This window comes from Nylanderia fulva, unplaced genomic scaffold (genome assembly GCF_048542155.1).
Source record: "Nylanderia fulva isolate GAGA-0341 unplaced genomic scaffold, ASM4854215v1 Scaffold61, whole genome shotgun sequence".
NCBI classification, from domain to species: domain Eukaryota; kingdom Metazoa; phylum Arthropoda; class Insecta; order Hymenoptera; family Formicidae; genus Nylanderia; species Nylanderia fulva.
In genome coordinates, this window is record NW_028190710.1 from 760,301 (window position 1) to 787,082 (window position 26,782).

Sequence of the window (26,782 nt, forward strand, 5' to 3'; positions counted from 1 at the left end):
TTAAACATATGGCTTATATATATTGTAACGCAACAAATTATTTAAAAATACCAATGTGACGAGCGATTTATGATTGACAATAACATCTTATTTGGATTAAAGAGTATAATATAAAATAAAAAATATATATGTCTCATTTGATATTATTGTCAACCATATAATCGCTCATCACATTTGGTCTTTAGAAATATTTTAACAAAAAAATTAGAAAAATTTTAGTTAAAAAAACTGTTAAATTGCATAATATGTCCTACAAAGATAAAAATCTTTAAAAAAAACTTTTTAGACGACCAAACTGGGCAAAACATGTTAATTTAGTAAATTTTTCTCATAACGTTTCGACCTTTGGTTTAGATCCTTATCAAATGAACACTGTAATAACGGGTTTTTGCCCAGTTTGGTCGTCTAAAAAGTTTTTTCAAAGATTTTTATCCTTGTGATTATATTTACTGGCGCTTTATGAAATATTCTTCTTTTTTTATTATATGTCCTACAAATATACAAATAGTAATTTTACCTATATTTTACATATATTTTACATTAATATGTATTTTTACTTTTAAAAATATGAAAAAAAATTACAGTGATAATTAAGTAATTTTTTTATTTTGGACAAGTAATTTCCATAAGTAAAATTACATGAAGTTTTTAATGTAAATATAAATATAAATATTTATTTTATTCAATAGCTAATTTTTTAGCTCTTATTTTTAATTCATTCTTGGCAATTTTTACTGAACCTGTATATGGGAGAGCATCCAGAAATATCACTCCAGCACGAAGCTTGTATTGATCCTTCATGTTAGTCGATACCAATTCTATTAATTCTTGCTCCGTTACCTACAAAAAATAATTGTATATTCCATTAAAATAATTGCATTAGTCTTTGAATATATATATTATACAAGAAATATATACAGGGTGTCCCGCAACGTAATGTCTACACTAATTGTAAAACTATATATTCTTCGTATCATTCTAAGTCAAAAAGTCTTAATACACATATTCCCTAAAGTCGATTGTTTTAATGTTATGGCAAAAAAATGCAAAAACAATTATTTACTTATTTATTTATAATTATTAATTATTATTAACACATTTATTTATTATTTATTTTTTACTATGACAATGCAAATAATTGTTTTTCATAATGCTAGTCATGAAAGTTTAATTTTCGATTGCTATTTAGCGTGCGGAAAGAAGCTTATTTCTCAACGATTCAATGTACAGTATGACTTACTTTACCACACAAGTGCGAGAAAAGCATCTTTATGACTTTATTTTACCGCACAGTCTATAAAGTAGTTAATTATTATTTAATATCCCTGGTAGAAATTGCCTTGCCGGTGCCACGACATTTGTTAGCACCATGCAAGTTTGCCACACTACAGCCTTATCTAAAAGAATTGGAAAGATACATATCAGGGCCATCCTTGCGCCTGATATATAAATGGCGTGGCATTCATTATAAAGTTAAACGGGCGCAAGTCTGGATTTGACCAGATTTCTAATGCGGCCCATATTTGCGCCACGTCAAATGCTGTCGAGATTTTTATTGATTTTCACATTTAATGTATATCTTTTGTCATACATATATCTCTTGTTTTTTGGATCCTTTCCTTTGCCTGGATTTTTTGCATGCACCATCAGCTCATTCGGGGTAAAATTGCACGGTAAGTATTATATTAATTATATGAATTAACGCATTTACACCCCCCCCCCCCCCACACAACACACAATATATATATATATATATATATATATATATATATATATACAGGGTGATTTAGGAGGAAAGGTAAAGATTTTAGTGGGTGATAGTATAGGCAAATGCGAACAAAAAATGTCCTATTAACATGTGTCTTATTTTTATTGGTTACAATAAACCACTCACAGCAGAAAAAAGTCAAAGGCACAAACAAAAGTAGACGCAAATGACTAAGTTCAAAGTTGATTTTCAAAAATGCCACCTCCGACTTCAATACACTTTCTAATTCTTTTGACTGTACTACGTGTAGCTCTTCTGAGGTCATCTTGACGTTCTTTTATGTAATAAAAATAAAAATAAAAATAAAAATAAAAATAAGACACATGTTAATAGGACATTTTTTGTTCGCATTTGCCTATACTATCACCCACTAAAATCTTTACCTTTCCTCCTGAATCACCCTGTATATATATATATAATTATATGCATAATTATGTTCTTTACATATAAAAAATTATCATTATTTATTTAACCTTAAAATTGAACACAATAATATGAAGGAAAATTTAACAAAAAAGAGTTTTGCGACACATGTACCAGCTGCAAAGACATTTGATAATAGTGAGAACCATCTGATAATGAGTTCTTTTTTTTTAATTCAGAATAATAAGTATAAAGAACTTATAATATGCTTACAAAATTTTTCGTTGATAATATAAATGCATTTTAAAATGTACAATATTAATATTTATTTAAAAATTTAAGCTTTAATATTATATTATGTTGTAGACCAACGTAAACCTGTCAGGTCATCGGAAAAGGAAAATTTAACAAAAAAGGGTTTAATGACACACATACCAATTCCAAAGACATTTGATAATAATGAATCAGAATCATCTTATTGTGAGTCAGAACCATCTGATTGTGAGCTAGAACCATCTGATTTTAAGCCAGAACCATCTAATTGTGAGTCAAAACCATTGAATAGTGAGTTATTTTATATTTAATTTTGAATAATAAGTATAAAAAACTCATAATATGGTTAAAAAATTTTTCACTGATAATATGATTGCATCTTAAAAAATGTACAGTATTAATATTTATTTTTGTTTAAAAATTTAAGCTTTAATATTATATTGTATTGTATAGACCAACGTAAACTTGTCAAGTCATCCAAGTAATCGGAGAAGGAAAATTTAACAAAAAAGAGTTTTGCGACACACATACCAGCTGCAAATACACTTGATGATAGTGAGTCAGAACCATCTGATTATGAGCCAAAACCATTGAATAGTGAGTTATTTTATATTTAATTTTGAATAATAAATATTTTTGAAGAAGAAAAAAAAGCTTTCTCTGCTGAATGTATTATAATTTACATTTTTATTGTACTCAATTTACACATTCGTATTGTATTAGCTTTACTTACACATAGTAAATATATCAATGTAAGTACGACAAAGCTGCTGCTAATACAATACGTATGTACAAATTGAATACAATAACAAAGTGAATTATAACACATTCATCATAGAAATTTTTTAAAAGTTTTTTTCAGATTTGTTGCTACAAAAGGAATTTAAAGGAGAAATTACCTCCAGAAATCATCTTATAAAAGCGATGAGTGCAGCGCTTTCAAATTCGAAAGATTGGGAAGGTCACAGAAAAGACCGAATTAAATATAGTAGCGTAAAAAATAAACTAATACCAAAGATGAAGTACAAATATCTTCGTAGTAATGCTATTATAAGCGAGTTAAGTAAGGCCATGTTTTTTATTTCATCGATGGATCAAGCACATGATGTGCAAATGCTACACGTGCAGATTTGCGCATAATGCGCTTGATCCATCGATGAATTAAAAAACACGGCCTAAAGCTCACGGGCTACGAGTCATTTTACTGTATAATTATAGTTTAGTTAAAGTTCAATATGTAAAATTAATAAGACGAGTTCTATAATATTTATATTTTCTGCAATATAAATTTTAAAATTATAAAAAAATATTATTTATACTTTATTTTATTATAACTTTTAGAATTAATATTAGATATGTAAATAAGATAATAATGATTAATGAAAAATATATATAATGTATTAAATAAATTTAGTTTCAGGATTTTATGCTGTTATCCTTTCAAAAAAATACTGTTAAACATTTCGATTATTGACGAAAAATCTATTACATATTATTGAAAATCAATAACTTCTTCTTCAAAAATCGAATATAGTTCAATAGTATTTTTTCGAAAGGGTGACAGCTTAAAATCCTGAAACTAAATTTATTTAATTCATCATAGTATTTCATGCATACGCCACATCAATAACTCGCTAGTTCCATGTCTGTACTATGTAGTACCTTACTGGCACCATGTTAGCGCCATGCCAGGACCATACCAAATCTTTCCAAAGTTGTGGCACTAGCGGGCAAAACGTGACGATTCGAAGCATGGTGCTTACCAGCGTGCCATGCCAGCTCCTGAAATGGCAGTATGGCACGCTTGCCATTGCCATGCAAGCGCCCAATTAAAATTTCTACCAGGGATATTATCATTCAATAAATAATATTATTATCTTCAATAAATAATACTTATCTTATTTTATGCAATTTTATTTCTTTATACTGTAACTTTAAAACAATCGATTTAAGGGCATATCTGTATTAAGACTTTTTGACTTACAATTAGAATAATACCAAGATACATAGTTTCAGTGTGGAGATCACGTTGCGGAACACCCTGTATATACATATATTAGAAACCATAACATAAGAAAAATGGAAGTAATTTCTTATGTAAATATAAGACAAGAATGGAGCATAAAACTTTTTCATCCAAAATTTTATTTTCTAGATAATTGATTTTATGTAGAGTTATTTCTGTTCATAAATACATACATAAGTTTATAAAAAATGTCACATTTTCTGCTATCCATTCTCAACTTTTTATTTATAAAATTATATAATAAAGGAATGGTAAGAATAATCAAAATCGTCTTCATTTATAATATATGTATATATATATATATATATATATATATATATATACAGGGTGTCCCATAGGAAAATGCTGAAACTAATCAGCTGTCATTTTTTAATACATGCAGTTATTGAAAAAAACAAAAATTGTGTTGAAGAAAGGAAATTCTGCAGTTTTTAATTAATGTAAATAAAATGCTCATATGCAAAAATTAAGTTCTCGTTGGAAATGTACGCAGCAAAATCCGCGTACATGTATGGCTCTTTAGGCCTCTCTTATTTGTCATTTATATTTAATATATTACACAGCCGTGATTTAATTTTAGCTGTTTATACACGCCGACCAAAAAGACGTTATTTAGAGTTTATATAAGCAGAGAAACGTATAGAATTGAAGGGTCTGAATAGCTCAGTGGGAAGTGCAGTTGCCCGACAAGCGAAAGGTCTCGGATTCGATTCCCGATTCAGCATCTATATTTTTCTCTCGCATTTATTTATTTATTTTTGTAGAGGGGTTAGAGGGTTTTTGAAATTAAATTTTAAGTATAAAATTATTTCAAATTTTAAGTCTTGGTAGTACACCGAGAATTATACGTGCCTTATGCACGGTTTATTTCCAACGAAAACTTAATTTTCGTTGGAAATGTACACAGCAACATTTGCGAATGGTTCTTTAGGCCTTTATTATTTGTGATTTATATTTTTAAAGAAGTTTTTCGAACAAAACTTTTTAACAAATAATATGGCTAGAAAACTTTTTAACTCACTATCGCTAAATTCTTACTTTGTAGAGATTCGCTGTGTGATTTCATTAAAATTGCAACAAAATTATACCTTTGCATCGGGTATTTTAGTGACAAAACCAACAGGATGTTCACCATCTACTAGATGAGGCACTCCTACTACTGCAGCTTCCATCACAGCTGGGTGTGTTCTTATAATTCTTTCAATTTCTCCAGGTGAAATTTGATATCCTTTATATTTTATAAATTCTCCTATCCTATTAATTATAAAAAGTTCTCCGTCTTTGTCAAAATAACCAATGTCACCCGAATGTAGCCATCCTATAAAAATTCAAATTTATATTTTTATAAACTTAGCAAACTTGATTTCGACATAACTAGCAATTTTATTTAATTCTTTCACGACGTTTCGACCATTTGGTTGTGATCCTTATCAAGTGAAAATTCTATAACATAGTATTACACAATAGTTTTTACCAATATTGAAACATACAAGAACCTATTTAAATGTTAAGTTAATAATATAAATATAAATTTTATAAACATACCCATCAATTAAACTGAGATTAACGCAACATCACACCGGTCTTATTTAAAATTAATAGTTAAAAGTTAAAAGAGGAACACGTCCCATCGCTATGATGTTTCGTCAACGACTAAATTTGAAACGCACCATTAAACAATCTTTATTATTTTGTCGTAAATATTTGTCAAATTCTCAGTGTCTTTCTGCAGATTAACCGTATTATCATGCTTCTTTATGAAGAACATTTCAGCAATCTCTCTTTCTCACATGTTTCTCATTATGTAAAATGGTCGGTGATTTCCAATCACATCTGTGTTTACTCAAAACCGAATGATTAGACTCATGTAATTTAATATTGCTGGCATGTTCCTTCACTCTAGTGCATAAATGTCTTTTCGTTTGTCCAATGTATGAGGCATTACAATTTTCACAATTGATCTTGTATACTACATTTGTTTTTATATCATTAGTTATTAAATCTTTACCTTGTTTTATCAGCCTATTCAATTTTTTTGGCAAACTATAACGTCTTTAAGTATAAAATTAATACGATTTACAATTTAGTGGACCATGCAATTTTACTTTTAAACGAACAATTTCATAATACGAATATTGAGATTGTAAAGAACATTTTAATTAATAATTGCTTTCCGGATCGTATTATTAATAAATATGTAAATAAAAGAATTAATGTACTAAATAACAATAGGAATGTTCATCGTCACAATGCGGATAATAACGACAATTTAAGTAATGATTTGGATAATAACGATAATGTGAATTCGGCTCAAGATAAGAATTATGTAATTTCACTTCCATACGTTAAAGACGTTAGCGACAGTATTAAAAGGTCACTTAAAAATGCTAACTTAAATGTCGTTTATAGTTTGCCAAAAAAGTTGAATAGGCTGATAAAACGAGGTAAAGATTTAATAACTAATGATATAAAAACAAATGTAGTATACAAGATCAATTGTGAAAATTGTAATGCCTCATACATTGGACAAACGAAAAGACATTTATGCACTAGAGTGAAGAAACATGCCAGCAATATTAAATTACATGAGTCTAATCATTCGGTTTTGAGTAAACACAGATGTGATTTTACAAAATGACTTTAATTGGAAATCACCGACCATTTTACATAATGAGAAACATGTAAGAAAGAGAGAGATTGCTGAAATATTCTTCATAAAGAAGCATGATAATACGGTTAACCTACAGAAAGACACTGAGAATTTGACAAATATTTACGACAAAATAATAAAGATTGTTTAGTGGTGCGTTTCAAATTTAGTCGTTGACGAAACATCATAGCGATGGGACGTGTTCCTCTTTTAACTTTTAACTATTAATTTTAAATAAGACCAGTGTGATGTTGCGTTAATCTCAGTTTAATTGATGGGTATGTTTATAAAATTTATATTTATATTATTAACTTAACATATAAATATGTTTGTGTATGTTTCAACATTGGTAAAAATTATTGTGTAATATTATGTTATAGAATTTTCACTTGATAAGGACCACAACCAAATGGTCGAAACGTCGTGAAAGAATTAAATAAAATTGCTAGTTACGTCGAAATCAAGTTTGCCAAGTTTATTTTTACCACTAACGTCCAATATTAATTTTGATTGATCTTATATTTTTATGGTATATTTTCTTCCCGACTTATCTTTTTGAAGAAAGAAAATTCTCTAAATAGACAGTGCTAAGTATAGAGGTCAGTTGTGAAAAATTGTATTACTGTAAGAAATATTATTTAAAAATATAGTGTTATTTTTATCTGTACAAATCAATGTTGATACATTTTTAGAAACTTGGTGCTGGTAATCTAACTGATATATTAATGAAGTTGAGAGCGCTAAGTTTTTTCAATTAAATTTGTTTTATTTTTATTTCTTTTTCTTTGTTTTTTTCACTTATATATTTCTAATTTTTTTCATAAATTTTTAATTTTGAATATAATTTTTCTAGGGAATTAAAACAACAATTTGTACACATATTAGTTTTTTCAGTTAAAATATTTTTATTTATAAAAATAAGAAAAATTAATAAATAACATTTTTTTGTTTTTATTATAAAAGGTTCTTTCAACTGATTGATCTATATACATATACACGTTTATAAATAAATATTTGTATTGTATAAATAATCAATTAATTTTAATTATACCAAAATTATTTTGATAACGCTCATGTATTATTATATTTACAATAATAATCTTAATGTGTTGATAAGGCCAACTATCGAGCATAAATTATAAGAATGTTCACATAAAAAATTTTTAAAATAATTTTTTTAATTGCACAAAATACATTATAAAGATTTAATATTACAAAGATAACAGACGTTTTGACTGTACGCAGTCTTCCTCAATATTAATAGTATATTAGCTAACAAGTGCGGGGGATCGTAAATCGGCCGAGAGTGCGGAAGTTTGGCGCACTAGGCGAAGCCGAGACAATCCGCACAATCGGCCGATTTATGATCCGCACATATTGGCTACGATATTTTGTGTGACCGGTGCGTGGAAAGGAAGCCCTTTCTAAAATTCCATCATGTGCGGAAAGGGCAACTTTTCGCGCGCCGGTTGCACAAAATCTATTATATAAAATTATTAGGAATAAATGTCAAACTCTAAAATAGACAGTTGTATCTGTAATTTATGTAAACACATTCTCCCATGGATTTCTTAATATAGCCTTAGATGTGGAGAATATTTCTTAATTCCATTGTTTGAAGGCGTAGAAATGTCATAGTTCTCGAAAATATAAAGAACCCACTAAATAGAAAGGATGATTTTAATGTTGTGGATTTAGAAAATTAATGTTAAATTACTTACATATGTGTCTATTCTTAATGAGTTTATAATAATCTGTTATGTAGTTGTAACTATCTCTTTCCATTGTAGAAATTTATCATTAGTAACTCCAATTAAAAACTTATTTCGAGCACTTAAAATATTGATATACAATAATTTAAATACTCGAAATAAGTGATTAAGTGCTCGAAATAAATGATAAATTGGCGTTACTAGTAATAAATTTCTATAAGGGTTTCCAACGATAAAATGTGAAAATGTTATTATGAGTGTATTTACATGTCAGAGATTATGACAAAATTGTTTATTATTTTTACTGAACCTGTATGTCATGTTTATTTGTTTGTTTATTTTATGTAATTAAATTTTTTTTAATTTTTTTTACATCTTTATAATTTATGCTCAATAGTTTTGATTGATCTATCAACACATTAAGATTATTATTAATTATTTTATTTTAATTATACTATTAACGTGTTGCGTTGGCGCAAAGGAAAAATAGGTTTTTTTACCTTCTTCATCAATAATGTTTTTAGTCTCTTCAAGATTTCTGTAGTAGCCGTTCATTATAATTGCCGTTTTCATCCACAATTCTCCTGGATTATTTGGACCAAGAATCTTTCCGGTTTCTGGGTCTACGATCTTTATTTTCGCATTCTGGACTACAGTCCCGCAAGATCCAGCTTTGTGATGTGGGAGCTGAAATGTAACGAATCCACAGACTTCTGTCATTCCTAGAAATATAAAATAAATAATCAAATTTTTGCGGTAAATCTTTCTTGTTCACTTATTATATATTATTTAATTTTTTATACATATATTAATTTTGTATTTATAACATTTTATTACACTAAAATATTACCTACCATAACCTTGCAACATTTGAACATGCGGTAAGATACGTTTTATTTCTTCTTGAACTTTTGGATCGATTACCGCGCCACCACTATTTATGATTTTTAAAGTTGATAATGAATACTTTCTTAAATAATCCGTTTTAAGAAATCGATTGATCATGCTCGGGCTTAGAAAAATCACTGTTATCTGAATAGTAAAATGAGAAAAAAAGATTCATATTTTCCAATAAAATTATATATGTAACTTAAATTTATATAAACTATTATTGTACATTATTAACATATGATTTATTGTAATGATAAACATTTATTGCTCATAACAAATGCAAATCTCCGAATAAATAGACTCTAGCAGCAAATTAATGGCATTCTTCTAAGAGTGGCAAATTTATATGAATATTACGTTGAAAAAACATTTACTTAAAAGAAATAATTAACTTTATAACAAAGTAAATCCCTAAGAGCAACATTATTATTTACTGCTTATTAAAAAAATACAAGTATCTAGCAACAAGTCACATAATTTTGATATATGTATCTTCAGTATTATTGTTTTTAAATCACAAAAAAACAGATATTAAAAAATATTAGCTCTTACGATTTTACAAGGAAAAAATCTCTTATAAATGAAGTAAATAATAAGTTTTAAAACATATATAGGGTTATCGCAATTTTCTCTGTTAGCTTTCACACCTTATATTTTTCAATTAGTGTACACGTCATTTCTTCATCAAATTCCGGATAAATAATCGCTTTGGCGCCCTGCACGATCGATTTTAGATTCATCATTATTCCGCTGATCCAATAAAGTGACGAGAACCACATTGCCACCGCATTGGCCAAATCTATATTTGTATCTTCGCCGATAAATAATAGACAATAATTGGAGATTTCGACACCTTTTGGCATTCCAGTAGTGCCTGATGAGTGCAAAATGCACGCTGTTTTCTTGATATCGTTGTGTTCGACAAATCGAAAATTCGCCACTTCCGCATCGCTGTGAATTTTCAAAATGTCCGAAAACGCGATCGCGTCTGAATGATTGCTGAAAACTACCACAATGGAGTTGAGGTTGCTCTCCTTTATCACTTTCATAATAACGTTCACGGCTTTCTCATTGCAAAAGATTATCTTTGGAGCAGTCAGTTGCATGATATGCAGCGCGGTTTCTAATGACATAAGCATTTAAATATTAGTATTAGAGTGCAGCAAAAACGTCCGGGCTTTTACTTCTAATTTTGAGATTATTCTCTCACTAAAAAAACATTGTAAAGCATAAATTTTGATTTTGGTGAGTATTAAATGTTGCAGTTTAGATCTAAAAAAAACAGCAGATACGTATTTTTTTATATTGGTTTAAATTAATATTAAAAGGCTGAAATCCTTAAAAAACATTCCCTTGAAAAATATTAATTTCTATATTTCTAAGCAAAATTTTACAATAGATACGATAAAAAGATTTGAAAAAGTATTTTAAATTCAAGTTTTAATATACTATTTATAACAGTACATTAGATTTTTTTAAATTCCCCCGAAAGTAATCGACGTACAGCTGAATACAAAGAAATCTGTTTGTTTAATTGTAAGATTAATGCAACTTTCTGAATTTAATTCTTTGAAATTATTCTTTGATGATAATTCCTCTTTTTAATATAAAATATTAATTTCGCTCTGGCTGTGGCAATCCGTATAAGCTTTTATTAAATTTACATACCTCCCCTTTCTCAAATTTTTTTGGACCATCTTTATACGATTCTTTTAGCCAGTTTAAATTTAAATTTATATTAATTACATTTATATTTTTAAACAAAACAATATAAAAATTTGAAATGACATAAATGTTATACTTATAAAAAAATATTAATATATAATAAATAAAATAAATAAAAAGGATAAAATTTTATTAATATAAAATAAATAAAATTATATTCTACAGCATAATTTATTGCTGAAATTTCATTATTTCTTATTAATTATTAATTAATTATAATTTAGCAATGCTTTTAACTGCTATTGCAGAAGAACTTACGTAAGTCAATGCCATCGTTCCACGGATTAAAAATAGCGTTGACATAAATTGCCGCTAAGCAGGGCACGATGGAATTAAGATGATTATTTGTGCACACACTGACAACATCGTCTGATTTTATTCCTTGTTTTTGTAACCATAATGCGCATCTTACGGCTTTGTCTTGTAGCTCCGTATATGTAACTACTTTCTCAGTGCGTGCGTCCAACTATAAAATTATTGTTATGATACATAATGTACATGTCTCTTTTACGTTTTAAATCTGATATCGAACTACATAACACATACTAACTGTTAACCGACAATATATTTTATCGCAGAAACCAAAACAAAGCAATAACTTTTGTTATTTATGGTATATATATTTACTTATAATATACATCATATATATATTCTTCAAATGTACAAAGTATCGGAGAAATAATAATCTATTTACAAAAATGTTTTTTAGGTTTTTCTTAGTTGGTGTACGAATTCGCATATATACAAATCTGGTTAACTACAATCACTACGTGTCTATGTATTACCATCATCAACTCTGTTTTATCAGCCCATACATTTTGTAAATCGTCCTTTATTCTTAACACGAAGAAGAAAACAATTGCGTGTTTGTTACGAAAGAGACAGAGAAAAGTGACAGACGTGTAACATTTTCAATAAACATTCTAAGTTTTCGTTCAGTTTTTACATTGATTTAAGGAATTTCACTGTCAATTCCTAACAAAATTGGTCCTTCGAGCCGAATATTAATATCGGCAACAAAACTGAACGAAGCTCGGGATAGTTAGCATTGAAACCATTGGCAGCAAACACATCGTGTCTGTGGCTTTGTACAAGGTGAAGCGGGATAATCCGATCGTGTGGACATCGGATACATCAAACAAGGATCGACTTGAGCAAAGGACTACTGCTCTCTGGTCACATTTGACGACACTCTAATCTTAGAGCCGAAGAAATACGTCATTGAAAAAGAATCGTCATTTGTTCGTCAACAACGACGGACATAGAAGACCGCCATTTTCTCATCACCGACGAGCCGACAACAAGCTGACGACGAGCATACGACATCATATTAGATACCATTACACACGCGATTTCAAGTCATCATCAGCAAAACAACAATCGTAGCATTATAATAAGTATTTTGTTACTACGTTAAGTTAGGTTACAACGTAATTTGTACACGCGGTTAGATTGTGATTTGCACACGCAGTTAAATTGTAATTTGCACACGCAATTAGATCGCAAATTGTACATGCGATGGCAGAAGCGTTAGAAACTGTGAAACGTCAACGAACAACACTCAAAGCTCGAGCGACTAGGTTTAAAAACTATGTAGAGAATAGATAGTAATATAGATAGTAATGAGAATCGATTAATCTTAGAAGCTAAATTGGAAAAGTTCAATAAATTGTGGCATGAATATTACTTAATACAGACACAGATAGACGCGATGCTCCCAGAAGCAGATATCGCAAAAAGAGAAAGATTTGAAGATGCCTTTTTCGTTGTACAAGCCTCCGCGCGATCAAAACTTGCCCAATTTAGAAACAATCGTACAGCAAATCGCGATAATTTACAAAATGATAATGCAACTGCAAGTAATATGAACGTAAATCAAACACCGATGCGTCTTCCTGTAATCATTTTACCGACTTTCAGCAGAAATTATGAGCAGTAGCAACAATTTCATGACACATTTAAAGCGTTAATCGACGATAACACTAAGCTCGACGCTGTTCAAAAATTTCATTACTTGAGATCTGCTTTGTCAGGTTCAGCTGCACAGACAATTAATTCATTACAGACAACTAATGAATTGCTTTAGAATTATTGACAAAAAAATTTCAAAATGTATGTTTAACGATTCAACATCATGTTCATAAATTATTTAGTGTGCCTGTAATTCCAAAGGAGTCGGCGGAGTCATTACGTACATTGTCAGACAATTTTAATAAACATCTGCGAGTACTAAAACAATTAAAAAAACCTACAGATAAGTGGGATACGCTAATCATTTATTTAATCACCAGCAAATTAGATCCCATTACAAAAAAAGAATGGGAATTGAAGGTAATTCAGGAAAGGGCATCTACAACTAATCAATTAATGGATTTTCTTACTGCACGATGCAAGTTCCTTGAAGCCCTTTATCCAATTCAATTAAAGACTTCCTTTGCAAAGCAATCAGTGGTAAAATCAAATCATAACAATTCAAATAAAACTCAAAATACTACGCATACATATGTAACAACAAACGAAGAAGATGAATGTATTTTTTGCAAACAAGCACATAGAATTTATGCATGTAAAGTATTCAAAGCTCTTGAAGTAGAATCACGGCGTAATGAAGCAAAAAGATTGAATTTTTGTTTACAATTGTTAGGTTCAAATCACAAGTTATCTAAATGTACTTCTCGTACTTGCAAATACTGTTCTAAAAAACATCATACTTTGTTGCATGCGAATGAACAGTTCAACGTATCCAATCAAACTTCATCTATTTCAAGTAGTGCAGCGACTAATTCGAACGACGCAAATTCGAACATAAAGTCACCTGACGCTTCCGCCACAACTGTGTCAATGAAAACGATAAATGTTAACAAATTCGATTCCGAGGTATTTTTGTCTACCGCAATGGTTTACATACGCGATCATCTGGTTAGGTTTCACCAAGCGCGAGCCTTATTAGATAATGGATCCCAATCAAGCTTTATTACCAAATCTATGTGTGAGCAATTAAGACTCAAAACAAATTCTATAAGACACACAATTTCATGTCTAGATGCAACAGAAAAACAAACAGCTGACATCACGCGAACCATGATAGCATCAACCACTTTAACGTACGAGACAGACGTTAATTTATTAGTAGTCAATCAAATTACACGACCTATTCCTACTAAACTCGTTAATACTAAATCTTTAAGTTTGCCACAGCAGATCAAATTGGCAGACCCAACGTTTCACAAACCACAAAATGTAGATCTATTGTTGGGAACAACGATTTTCTGAGATGTTCTTCAAGTAGACCGAATCCAGTTAGGAGCAAAACAACTCGCATTACAATCGACAAAATTAGGCTGATTGGTATGCGGACAAATTGGATTACCAATTAATATGCATTCTCACACTATATGCGGGCTTGTTCGAAATGAAGATCTTCAAGAACAAATCGAGAAGTTCTGGCATATTGAAGAATGTACAAACACAAGGTTATTATCCAAAGAAGAATCCAAATGTGAAGAGATTTTTTGTAACGATTATAAGAGAACACCTGACGAAAGATTTGAGGTGCCACTCCTCTTTCGTGAGAGTCCAGAAGGTCTAGGCAAATCAAAGAATAATGCATTCAAGCGATTACAGAGTATGGAGCGTAAATTTCAAAAGAATCCTCAATTACAAATTGCGTACACTGAATTTATGAATGAATACATTAAACTTGGACATATGTCACTATTGTCAGACAATAAAAATATAAAGGTTAATTACCTTCTACATCATGCGGTTTTCAAAGAAGAATCAACAACCACGAAGTTAAGAATGGTATTCGATGCTTCCTGTCCAACTACAACTAGGAAATCACTTAATGACTGTTTGCTAGTCGGACCTATTATTTAATCAGAATTGTTCGACATTTTAATACGATTTCGGCAACATCCCTATGTATTAACAGGTGACATTGCCAAGATGTACAAACAAGTTCTACTAAAATCAGAACATCGATTATATCAGTGTATATTATAGAGAACTGATACGAATAAACCAGTAACCACATTCACTTTAAATACCGTCACGTATGGACTTGCTTCAGCACCATTTCTAGCTATACGTTCACTGCATCAATTATCTGTTGATTTTGAGCATACACAGTCTCAAGCGGCTACAGTAATAGCACGCGATTTTTATGTTGACGATCTGATTACTGGTGAAACAACGATACAACAACTTTTAGAAATAAAGGTTTAAGGTAGTTCTATCGTTTTTCACAATTCTTACGAATTTTTAGAAATTTTAATATGTTGTAGACGGAGTTAATATCTATCGATTACAAAATTTTGAAGTCGATTCACCGATTGAAGTCGATTTTTAGTTTAACAGTTATTTACAATTAAAAATAGCATTTTTTCTATACACCACGTGAAAGGATGGCATTTTCACATTTTAAAACAATAGAACGGATCTTACGATTTTAATAAAAAACTAGTGGGGTATACAATATGAGTGTGGGATTATTTAAAAAAAAAAATAAATTTTTTCCACCGTTTAATTTCAAAGATATTACTTTTTAAAGAAATGAATTTTTTTCCAAACGGAACATGGAGAGAAATTGCAATGATGTGTATTCATACATGAGCTGTTTCTATGTGAAGAGGTTCAGACTGTACAGACTCAACTAAAATTGTTGCTACGGTAACATTGTATAAACAATGAATTTCCTTATCGATTAGAGACGAAACTTTTAGTTGATATTGTAGCGATAGAACTACCTTAAGTTACAAATATACTGAAAACAGCAGGATTCGAATTACGCAAATTTCGTTCAAACATACCACTTGGATTAGACGAATGTTTAGACAATTATGAGCTTACTGACACTAAAATTCTCGGTCTTGTATGGCAATCTAATCCAGACCTTTTATGTTACAAAGTCACTTGTAAATCTATGCCAGATAATATCACTAAGCGTATCATTTTGTCATTAACTACTCAAATCTTTGATCCTTTAGGATTGATTGGACCAATCATTATCAAGGCAAAAATTTTGCTACAATCACTCTGGCAACTAAAAATAAACTGGGATACTCCGGTACCTGAAACGATCAAAAACGAATAGCTAACTTATTATCAACAATTACCTATTGTCAATCAGATATTAATACCTCGACACATTATCTTACAGAATCTAATTGACATACAACTACACGGTTTTTGCGATGCATCTCAAGTGGCTTACGGAGCTTGTATTTATGTCCGGTCCATCAATGATACTGGAACAGTCAAGATTCAATTTTTAACTGCAAAATCACGAGTGTCACCGCTAAAACTTACCACTTTACCTAGACTAGAGCTCTGTGGAGCGCTACTTTTGGCTAATTTATTTGACAGAGTGTTTCGAGCTCTTAGATACAGAATTGCTAAATATTACCTATGGACTGATTCAGAAATTGCATTGGCGTGGATTCAAGGAGAACCATCAAAATGGTCAATTTTTGTCGGTAATCGTATCGCTGAAATCCAAAGATTAACTAATAAGGAGAATTGGTCACACATACGATCAGAACACAATCCCGCTGACATTATTTCTTGTAGAAGACTATCAGAACAACTGCTCCAAGATACAGTTTGGTGGGAAGGCCCTTCATGGCTCAAATAAGATTTCTCACATTGGCCAATTTCTAAATTTCTACAAACAATAAGCGAAATACCTGAGACAAATACTCGTTCGTGTACGTTACTCTGTATTAATGATTCATTAGACATAATGAATCGTTACTCATCATTGATTAAGCTAAAAAGATTGATTGCATCATGTCTGAGATTCAGGATAAACTGCACATTGTCAAGATCAAAGGATCCTTTACTTTGCGGACCATTTACCATCGAAGAATTCCGGAATGCGATGACTGTCTTAATTAAACTTCATCAAAGGGAAGCATTTTCTCGTGAGTTGCACAATCTTCAAAGAAATAAGGCAATTGATTCACATAGCAAGATTTTGTCACTCAATTCTATAATAGATCAAGAAGGAGTACTTCGTGTCGGCGGCCGGCTGAAAAATGCACCATTATCTTATTCACAAAAACATTTTATCCTTCTATCATCTAACGGTACATTGACAGATTTAATTATACACGATCAGCATTTAAATAATTTTTACATGGGACCACAATTGATTTTAACAATGCTTCGTGAAACCTACTGGATAGTACATGCTAAGAATGCGATAAAACGCATACTTAAAAAATGTATCTTTTGCTTTAGATTAAAACCCCGTAGTTTAGAACAACGTATGAGAGATTTACCGCCTCATAGAGCCACTCCATCTAGAGTCTTTAATAACACTGAGGTTGATTATGCAGGACCCTTCAACATTAAATTGTCGAGAAACAAATCAGGTAAAGCTTATGTATGTCTTTTTATCTGTATGGCCACAAAGGCTGTACATATAGAGTTAGCTTCAGATCTCACCTCGGAAACATTTCTAAATGCGCTAAAAAGGTTTATATCTCGCCGAGGTAAATGTGAATCTATTTGGTCAGACAATGGCAAGAATTTTCTTGGAGCTAGTGACACACTGCAATCTTTAGGTGAACTTTTATGATGTTCAGACTTTCAAGAGAAAACTATCAACTTTGCATCTACTCAAGGAATATCTTGGAAATTTATTCCGCCTCATTCTCCCCATATGGGAGGATTATGGGAAGCGAATATAAAGTCGGTTAAGACTCATCTTAAAGCTGTGATTAACGAGACTTTGTTGTCATTTGAAGAATTATATACCGTGCTCACCCAGATAGAAGCTATACTTAATTCTCGACCACTATGTCAGTTGAGCAACGCTCCAGATGATTTAGAAGTGTTAACGCCTGGACATTTTTTGATCGGAACATCTCTTTTAGCATTACCGGAAGAGTCAGTACTTGACGTTCCATCAAATCGTGTTAATCGGTATCAACTCATAATTCAACTCCAACAGTCTTTCTGGAAGCGTTGGTCTAAAGAATATGTCACTCTAATGCAACAGCGTACTAAGTGGAAAAATACTGCGTGCAATAATGAAATACAAGTAGGTAGACTAGTATTAATTTGTGACAAAAATCTGCCTCCATTAAAATGGCATACCGGCAGAATATGCGAACTTCACCCCGGCAATGATGGTCTGGTGAGAGTCGTATTGTTAAAAACTAGCGGAAGAGTTATTCAGCGTTCATTACCAAAAATATGTATTTTACTAGTTGAATGAATTGATGTTATTCGTATTGTATTTCACTACTATATTATCAATATAATATTTATGTTCAATTTAAAGAAGTTAGAAACCACAGCGACAAATTAATATATATTTAGCTTTCTTTATATATCGTTTATAATTTTTTTTTTTTGAAGTTATACTTCAAGGCGGCCGGGATGTACGAATTCGCATGTATACAAATCTGGTTAACTACCATCACTACGTATCTATGTATTACCATCATCAACTCTGTTTTATCAGCCCATACATTTTGTAAATCGTCCTTTATTCTTAACACAAAGAAGAAAACAATTGCGAGTTTGTTACGAAGGAGACAGAGAGAAGTGACAGACGTGTAACATTTTCAATAAACATTCTAAGTTTTTGTTCAGTTTTTACATTGATTTAAGGAGTTTCACTGTCAATTCCTAACAGTTGGATTTATGTTTAATATTAAAGAACCTTGAGTTAGTCTGATTCATGGTCTTATACAGGTCAGGACACTTGTCTCCAATACTGGCAGACATTGTTATGAAGGATTTAGAGTCACATTGTTTAAGTCAGTTGGATTTTGAACCTCTTTGTTATTTTAGATATGTTGACAATATTTTTACAATTATTCAAAAAAAAAAGTAGAACTTATGCTTATGGTTTTTAACTGTTTTTATACGTGCCTGAAATTTACGTACAAACTAGAGAAAAATAATTCGTCGAGTTTTTTGGACACCAACCTTTTCCGACAAGTGGGCAGATTGACCACCAATTGGTTTCGTAAACCAACATTTTCGGGTCGTTATATTAATTTTTTGTCAAGCCATCCAATGCGATACAAGCTTAGTGTGATTACAAGTCTTGTTGATAGAGCTATCTTACTATCTGATCCCAGGTTTCACGAGGAAAATGTTAATATTGTTAAAAAAATATTACTTAATAATTGTTACCCTCTATTCGTGGTTAATAAGAATATCAAGAAAGGATAAAATCTCTTATTTTTTATCGTAATCTTAGCTCACAAGATTAAAACAGATTCGATGTTCGATCATGTATTCTCTTACCGTACATAAAAGGTCTTAGTAAATATTACACGTTGTATTAATAAAAATGGTTGTGATGTAGTATATACCATCCCAAAAAATTAGACACACTTATTAAAAAAGGCAAGGATAGGCTTGACACTCGAAAGCGAACAGAAGTGGTTTATAAAATTGAATGTGCATGTTGTAATTCGATATATATTGGACAGACAAAACGACATTTAGAGACACGTATTAAAGAACATCGTAATAATGTTAAAAAAGATAGTTTATCTCATTCTGTGGTCAGTCTGCACCGTACTTCAAATGACCATGATTTCCGGTGGGATTCTCCTAAGATTTTACATCATGAAAAACACACAAAGAAAAAAGAAATCGCAGAGATGTTTTACATCAAAAAACATAGCAATGTTATTAATTTACAAAAAGATACGGAGAATTTCAGCGTGATTTATGATCGTGTGCTTGATGCTCTTTAATTGTATTTATTTATTTGACTTTGTTACTGTTATTTTTAACTACTGGATCTACATAATTTGTATGTCATACGGTTAGTGACTAAGTTGCTTTCGAACTTGTAACATCGCTTCAGACGTTCTGTATGTAGTATAGCGTTTTTCGCATTGTTCTTTAAAATAATTGCTGAAGTGATGCCAGTCTGCAATAGAATTAAATTGTTCACTACCATCTTATAAATGTGATTTATATTTCTGAGTTTTTGGTAACGTTATTTCTTTTATTATTTAATTTGTTGTTCTTATTTTTCAATAATTATTTTTGTGTAATTGCTTGTAATTGTTATTAATATTTTTGCAGATATACTTGAAAAGGACCGCAATGACGGTCGAAACGTCGTATTTATATTAAACGTCGTTAATAAATTATTGCCAGTTTGGTCGATCTTTTTTAGTTATTATTGATTAATAGAAATTGTAGAAATTAATCGACCAGACTAGCAAGTAAATCATTTATTCAGTTTCACGACGTTTCGACCATGTGGTTGTGGTCCTTATCAAGTAAAACACTAAAATATTTTATTACATAAATAGTTAATAAACGTCATTCAAAATTAAAAAATGAAAAAACTTTTGCATACTTTACGGATCTATATTATACTATACTTTATCTATATTATATTATACCATATTATCTGCCAATAACAGGCCTGAGTTGGCCGCCATATTGGTTACATTTTTTATACACTTCATTTCAATAAGTGTCCTGACCTGTATATAAGACCGTGGTCTGATTGTTTATACATGCCGGCTGAAAAAACGTTACTTAGAATACTTATAGGCAGAGAAAAGTATAGAATCAAAGGGTCTGAATAGCTCAGTTGGAAGAACAGTTGCCCCAGTCACCCGACAAGCGAAAAGTTTCGGGTTCGATTCCCGATTCAGCGACTTTTGGATCTATATTTTTCTCTTACATTTATTTATTTCTTTATTCCGTTAGGGGGGTTTAGAGGGGTTTATGGAATTATAGCCGATAGCAGAGAATTAAACGTAAGCGCTTACGTCTGCCGTAGTCGTAGACGTAAAGTAAGACAGAGAAAAGACGTAACTACGTAAATCATGTCGCAAAGCGCGTAGTTGTACTATCATGTAGGCCGGTTTTACAGTACGTCGTATGTCACAGTCAGATGTCGAAACGTAAGCGATTGTCCAATGAGGAAATTTCTTTTATGAAAACAAAATTTCCGCATTGGACAATCGCTTACGTTTCGACATCCGACTGCGACATACGACGTATTGTAGAACGGGCCGTACTACGCACTTTGCGACTTACGTAGTTACATCTTTTTTCTGTCTTACTTTACGACTACGGCAGACATAAGCGCTTACGTTTAGTTCTCTGCCATCGGCCTATATCTCAAGTATAAAATTATTTCAGATTTAAGTATTGATAATACACCGAGAATAATATGTGCATTGTGCACTACTGTTTATTTCCAACAAAAAATTAATTTTTGTTGGAAATATACACAACAACATCCGCGTATGGCTCTTAAGGCGTTTCTTAGTTGGATTTATATTTAAAAATGTTTTTGTTAATAACTTTATAATAAACAATGAGCGACGACTGAAACTATTTAATTGTTACTCAAGAGGATGACCTTTATAATATATTTATAATATACAATATAATGTAAAAGTCAAGATTATTGAAGGAAGAGACTCCCTTAAACAAGAGTTTTAACAGAATCTTATAAAATATTGTATTTACAATTAAATGATAACAAATGTAGCAAAATTTAGTTTATTTATAATATTTTTTAAATTTTATTCATGAAAACACCCGCCTTACTAGACTAATGGATGTACATTATGTTTCTTTCAAACACATCCATAAAGAAACGATACATAGTATAAAAATAAATTCTAATATTTCCCATATATATATATATATATATCATTATTTATATCTCTTAACAAATATTATACATCTTTAAAAAATATTTTTTGTTTTATGGCTTTTTTTATAAAATGATTAAGTAAACGTGTAAAGATTGACTCACGTGTGCAATTTTATCTCCATTACTCTTCATTTTAATCCATATTAACTCTGCAAGGCTCTTATAGTTACTAACATAAGGCGACACTTTTCCTATGAAAACGTTATTTTGCACAGTAAAATCCTAAAATTAATAAATGAGTTTGTTACTTTTAATAATTATAATGTTTAAATATAATATTTTATAAAAATATAATAATTTTTAATAATAATAATTTTAAGTATAATAATTTTTATAATATATTTTATAATGATTATATTTCTGCAAGTCGTAGTAAACTTGCATTCATATCTTTAATCTGTGTATGTATTTACGTCATATTACGCGATGACTTTTTATTTATATATTATATAAAAAAATCTCTCTAAAAAAAGATTTCTTATTGATTCTCGAATATCTCGAAGTATATTGTTGCCTCTTTCTCACAATATTTATTGTTTCTTTCGCGCTTACTTTTGTGAGCGGATGTCATTATTAATTTTGTGATTAAGTGATATTGTAGGATATAATATATTGACGAATTCCTCACAAGTCGAATGTATGCGTGTGAATGGGCATGTGTGTGTGTGTTGATGAGAAGTATGTGGCGCGGAAGAGTGGGAGAACAGGCTAAGAAATCGCGAAAATACGAAGCGGCCGAAGTGAGTCGATATCGATACGACCATCGACAAGCATCGTGAGAATAAGAACAAGATCGAGTGTACTCGAACTTAAGATAAAATATATTTGCATACGTAGAACTCGACTGACTGTGTTTCTCGCTGACTTTACCTAAAACTAATTATTCTACAATATAAAACATGCATTGACTAAATTTTGTAAAATGAAATAAAATTGAAAATAATCAAAAGGTTAAAATATTATAACGTATTATTTTTCCAACATATTACTATTTAATTATTGTATATAACACATTATTTTCAATTTTATTAATAAAGTGTAACGCTTTATTAATATTATTTGATGATGAAAATCAGAACATTTAAAACGTTTATTTGCTAATTAAATTCTTATATTAATTATGTTACAAAAGTAAAAATAATACACGCGGCCAAAAAAAGCGGTACACTTAAAAAGTAGTAAGAAATTGTAAAAGTTTAAGAATTTATAACTCACTTAATATTATGATATCGAAATGTTTAAAAACCTAAATAAAGTTTGAGAAAATTTTAGTACTAATTACGTGGAATAATCAATTTTGCAATGACAAATGACAGAGTAAGAATTAATTTGCAAAACTGATAAATAGAAGGTTTGTTTCTGAATTTTGCACGGTGTGAATCAGAGTTAACGTAGCTCAATGGGATAAAGAGCACGTAAAAATTCTAACTTTTCTTTTTAAAATTAAGATAATTCAGCGAAAAATTATTGTGTTTGCCAAAGTGCATTTTAAAGAAAAAAAAGTTTGAATTTTTACGTGCTTTTTATTCCATTGAGCTATACGCCAATGGATTTACGCCGTGCAATTCAAGAAAGTAAACCTTCTACTTTATCAGTTTTACAGGTTATCACTTTGTCATTTACATTGCAAAACTGATAAATCTACGTAATTGGCACTAAAATTTTCCCAAACTACAGACTCCAAACTTCATTTTCGTTCTTTAAATACTTTGATGTTATCATAATTATTTGCTGAATTATAAATTTTTAAAATTTCACAATTGTTTTACTACTTTTCAAATGTCTTTTTCTGGTTTTTTCTGGCCGAATGTATGTTTTAAAGAATATGTTATAACTTTAAATACCTTATTATATACTTTAAATTTGATTAATATTTTGAACAGTTCAGCTGTTTCTGTCAAAAATTATTTATCTAAGATAATGTATTATATTGTTATTTAGATATTACTATTTTAATTTTTTTACATTTTATTTTATTTTAAATATTTAAAAAACAATTCGTTTGCTAAGTAAATTTTAAAATTTACTTAACAAAGAAATTGTTTTTTAAATATTTTTTGACTGAAATCAGTTGATTATAACGTCAATTTGTTAATTAAATTTTGATATGATATATTAAAAATATTAATATAGTAATATATTATAAATATTATGTTATAATTCTTTTAACGTAAATATTTTTTGACAGATATCAGCTGATTAAAATCTCAATTTGCTAATTAAATTTCAAAATAATAATGTTTTATATATTTTAATTATTAAAATTCTATTTATATTTCTTGACAGTTAATTTTTACCAAAAAGATATTATTTGAGTTTAAATAACTGTAAAATATATTAATTTAAATTTTATTATTTTAATTTTTAAAACGTATTATTATTTCAATATTTAATTATCATGTTCAGACTTTTAATCAGCTGATTTCTGCCAAAAGATTAACGGAGTTTAAGTGATATTATTATTACATTATATTATTTTACATTATATTAATATTATATTAATAACATTATATTATTTTAATAAGAATATTTTTAAAAAACCACTCCTCAACGTTTAAAGTCGACCAGACTGGCGATAATTTATTATAAATAATTATTTGAAATACAACGTTTCGGCTGTCATTGCAGCCCTTTTCAAGTACATCAAATTTAAAACAGTAAATCAACTTCTATGCAAACAACCGACAATGTTAACGCTTGTTTTGATGAACAATGCAAGACTGACAGAAGTAAGCACATAATAAATAGATGTTAACTGTTCGCAAGAATCTTAGTCACTCATGTGACTATATAATAATTATTTATAATAAATTATCGCCAGTCTGGTCGACTTTAAACGTTGAGGAGTGGTTTTTTATTAATTATTACTGGCAACCTTAAGGATTATTATTTAAGAATATTTTTATTATATTATTTTAACTACATCAATTTTTGTAATATAAAATTGAAGAATGTGCGCAGCGCGCGTTTATGTTGTTCTAGTTAATTATTATATAACAAATTAATTCATAATAGTTGCGACTGTTCTTGTAGTTACCTTCAAGTCATTTGTAGCCATTTCGCCAATGTTATTCTAGTTTTAAATGGTCCCAGGTATAAAGTGTAAAATATAATTAAAAACTGACGTAGTAATTCGATGATATTACTGCACATTACAAATGTTTATATTCGTTAAATGATTTTATTGCTGTTATATTTAATTAAATGATAATTGATTATTAATGTGACATGAACACAAGGATAAAAACTTTTGATATAAAATGAAAAATCTTTAGTACAACATATATACAGGATGAATTTTTTTAAATTGAGACATCTAAATATCTAGAAACCAATACATTTTTAAAAAGAAAATTGCACACACACAAAAGTTACTTGGTTTTAGGGAGCAAATATAGCAGGAATATTTATTTTCGAGTTGATGGATATTTTCAAAACTATTTTAAGATCAAATTTGTTTTTTTTAATAGAACTACCATAATTTTTGTATATAAATAGATTTTTTGCAATATTTGGCATAAAAAGAATATGACCAAAAAATGAATAGTTCACGAGATATTTCGTACTTTAAATTGACATAATTTTACATAAACTATAAAATATATTGTAAAATATTTGTTTAAAATATATTATAAAATATTTATTTTTTAATTATTTTACCTCAATAACTTTTATGCATAAACTAATGAGAAGATTCAATTGCTATAAAAAAAACACATAGTCAAAAAATATATAGGATCAGTCCCAGAACTGGCGGAAAAGTTTTTAATAACAGATTCTTGGTATCATTTGGAGACGATTTTTCCTTAGTGAAAATATTGAGAGAGGCCATCAGTTTTAACATGTTCCCAATTTTTGTTATTACATATCTTTATAACTAAGCTTTATATTGAAATTCTATTAAAGCAAACTCTATCTAAAATTAACTGAAGAATGTAATTCTATTAATATTTTTTTTCCACAACACTTAGTTTAAAAAAAAACCTTTATTTTCAACTGCTTATAATTCGAAAATTATTGGTGTCTGAATATTCTTGCTGAGGAAAAATTATCTCCGAATGATACCAGAAATCTGTCATTACGAAAAACTTCCGCCAGTTCTGAGACATTCTGTATAACTATTAGTTTCAATTTCTTAAAAAAAGATTATGCTGAAAGTAGAGAGTAAAAATTTCAAAAAAATATATTTAAAAAAATAAATAATTAAAATAAAGAATTTGTAATAATAATTATGTACATATTATTTATTAAGTATATAATTATTATAATAAGAAACGGCTCATTTTTATACAAATTCTGAAATGACAGACATGTGTGAAAAAGTTACGAAAACAGTAGAACTCCTGCAGATTGAATTAATTTCTACATAAAAAATATTTTATATATAACTCGGCAATAAATGGTTTTTGGAATACTACTTATTATGACTTTGTGGATTGTTTTCACATGAACTACATACGTCAAAATTTGATACCACCTATTTAGTCGATCCTGTAGATATTTTGACTCATAAATATTAAAATGTATATATGTGTCACAAATATTTAAAATAAATTAAGCACTTATTGATAATAAATACAGAGAATTGAATGATATATTAGTATTAAATGACAAAAGTGTAAAAACGTACCAGTTTCTCGAGAATTATGAATTTCTTACTAATGACATGAGAAGACTGAATTCACTGCACCTATTCATTTATACGATAATA

The 26,782-nt window shown here is 29.5% G+C and overlaps 1 protein-coding gene across 4 annotated transcripts; it reads right to left on the bottom strand.

Moving 5' to 3' along the window:
• Positions 1-113: 113 nt before the first annotated feature.
• Positions 114-26,782, bottom strand: LOC114943103 (luciferin 4-monooxygenase-like). 4 transcript variants are annotated; one of them, XM_029318683.2, is made up of 10 exons: positions 26,702-26,782; positions 25,109-25,216; positions 22,174-22,293; positions 11,667-11,874; positions 10,331-10,806; positions 9,647-9,824; positions 9,293-9,514; positions 5,519-5,748; positions 741-840; positions 114-490 (listed from the first exon to the last, which is right to left on the bottom strand). In XM_029318683.2, the coding sequence occupies exons 2-10, from the start codon at positions 25,127-25,129 to the stop codon at positions 447-449; spliced, it is 1,599 nt and encodes a 532-aa protein (XP_029174516.2). In that variant the 5' UTR covers positions 25,130-25,216; positions 26,702-26,782; the 3' UTR covers positions 114-446. The 4 variants fall into 4 exon arrangements, with proteins under 4 accessions (XP_029174516.2, XP_085344180.1, XP_085344179.1 ...); XM_085488054.1 differs by lacking the exon at positions 114-490 and having other exon boundaries at positions 588-840; positions 25,109-25,144; XM_085488053.1 differs by lacking the exon at positions 114-490 and having other exon boundaries at positions 588-840.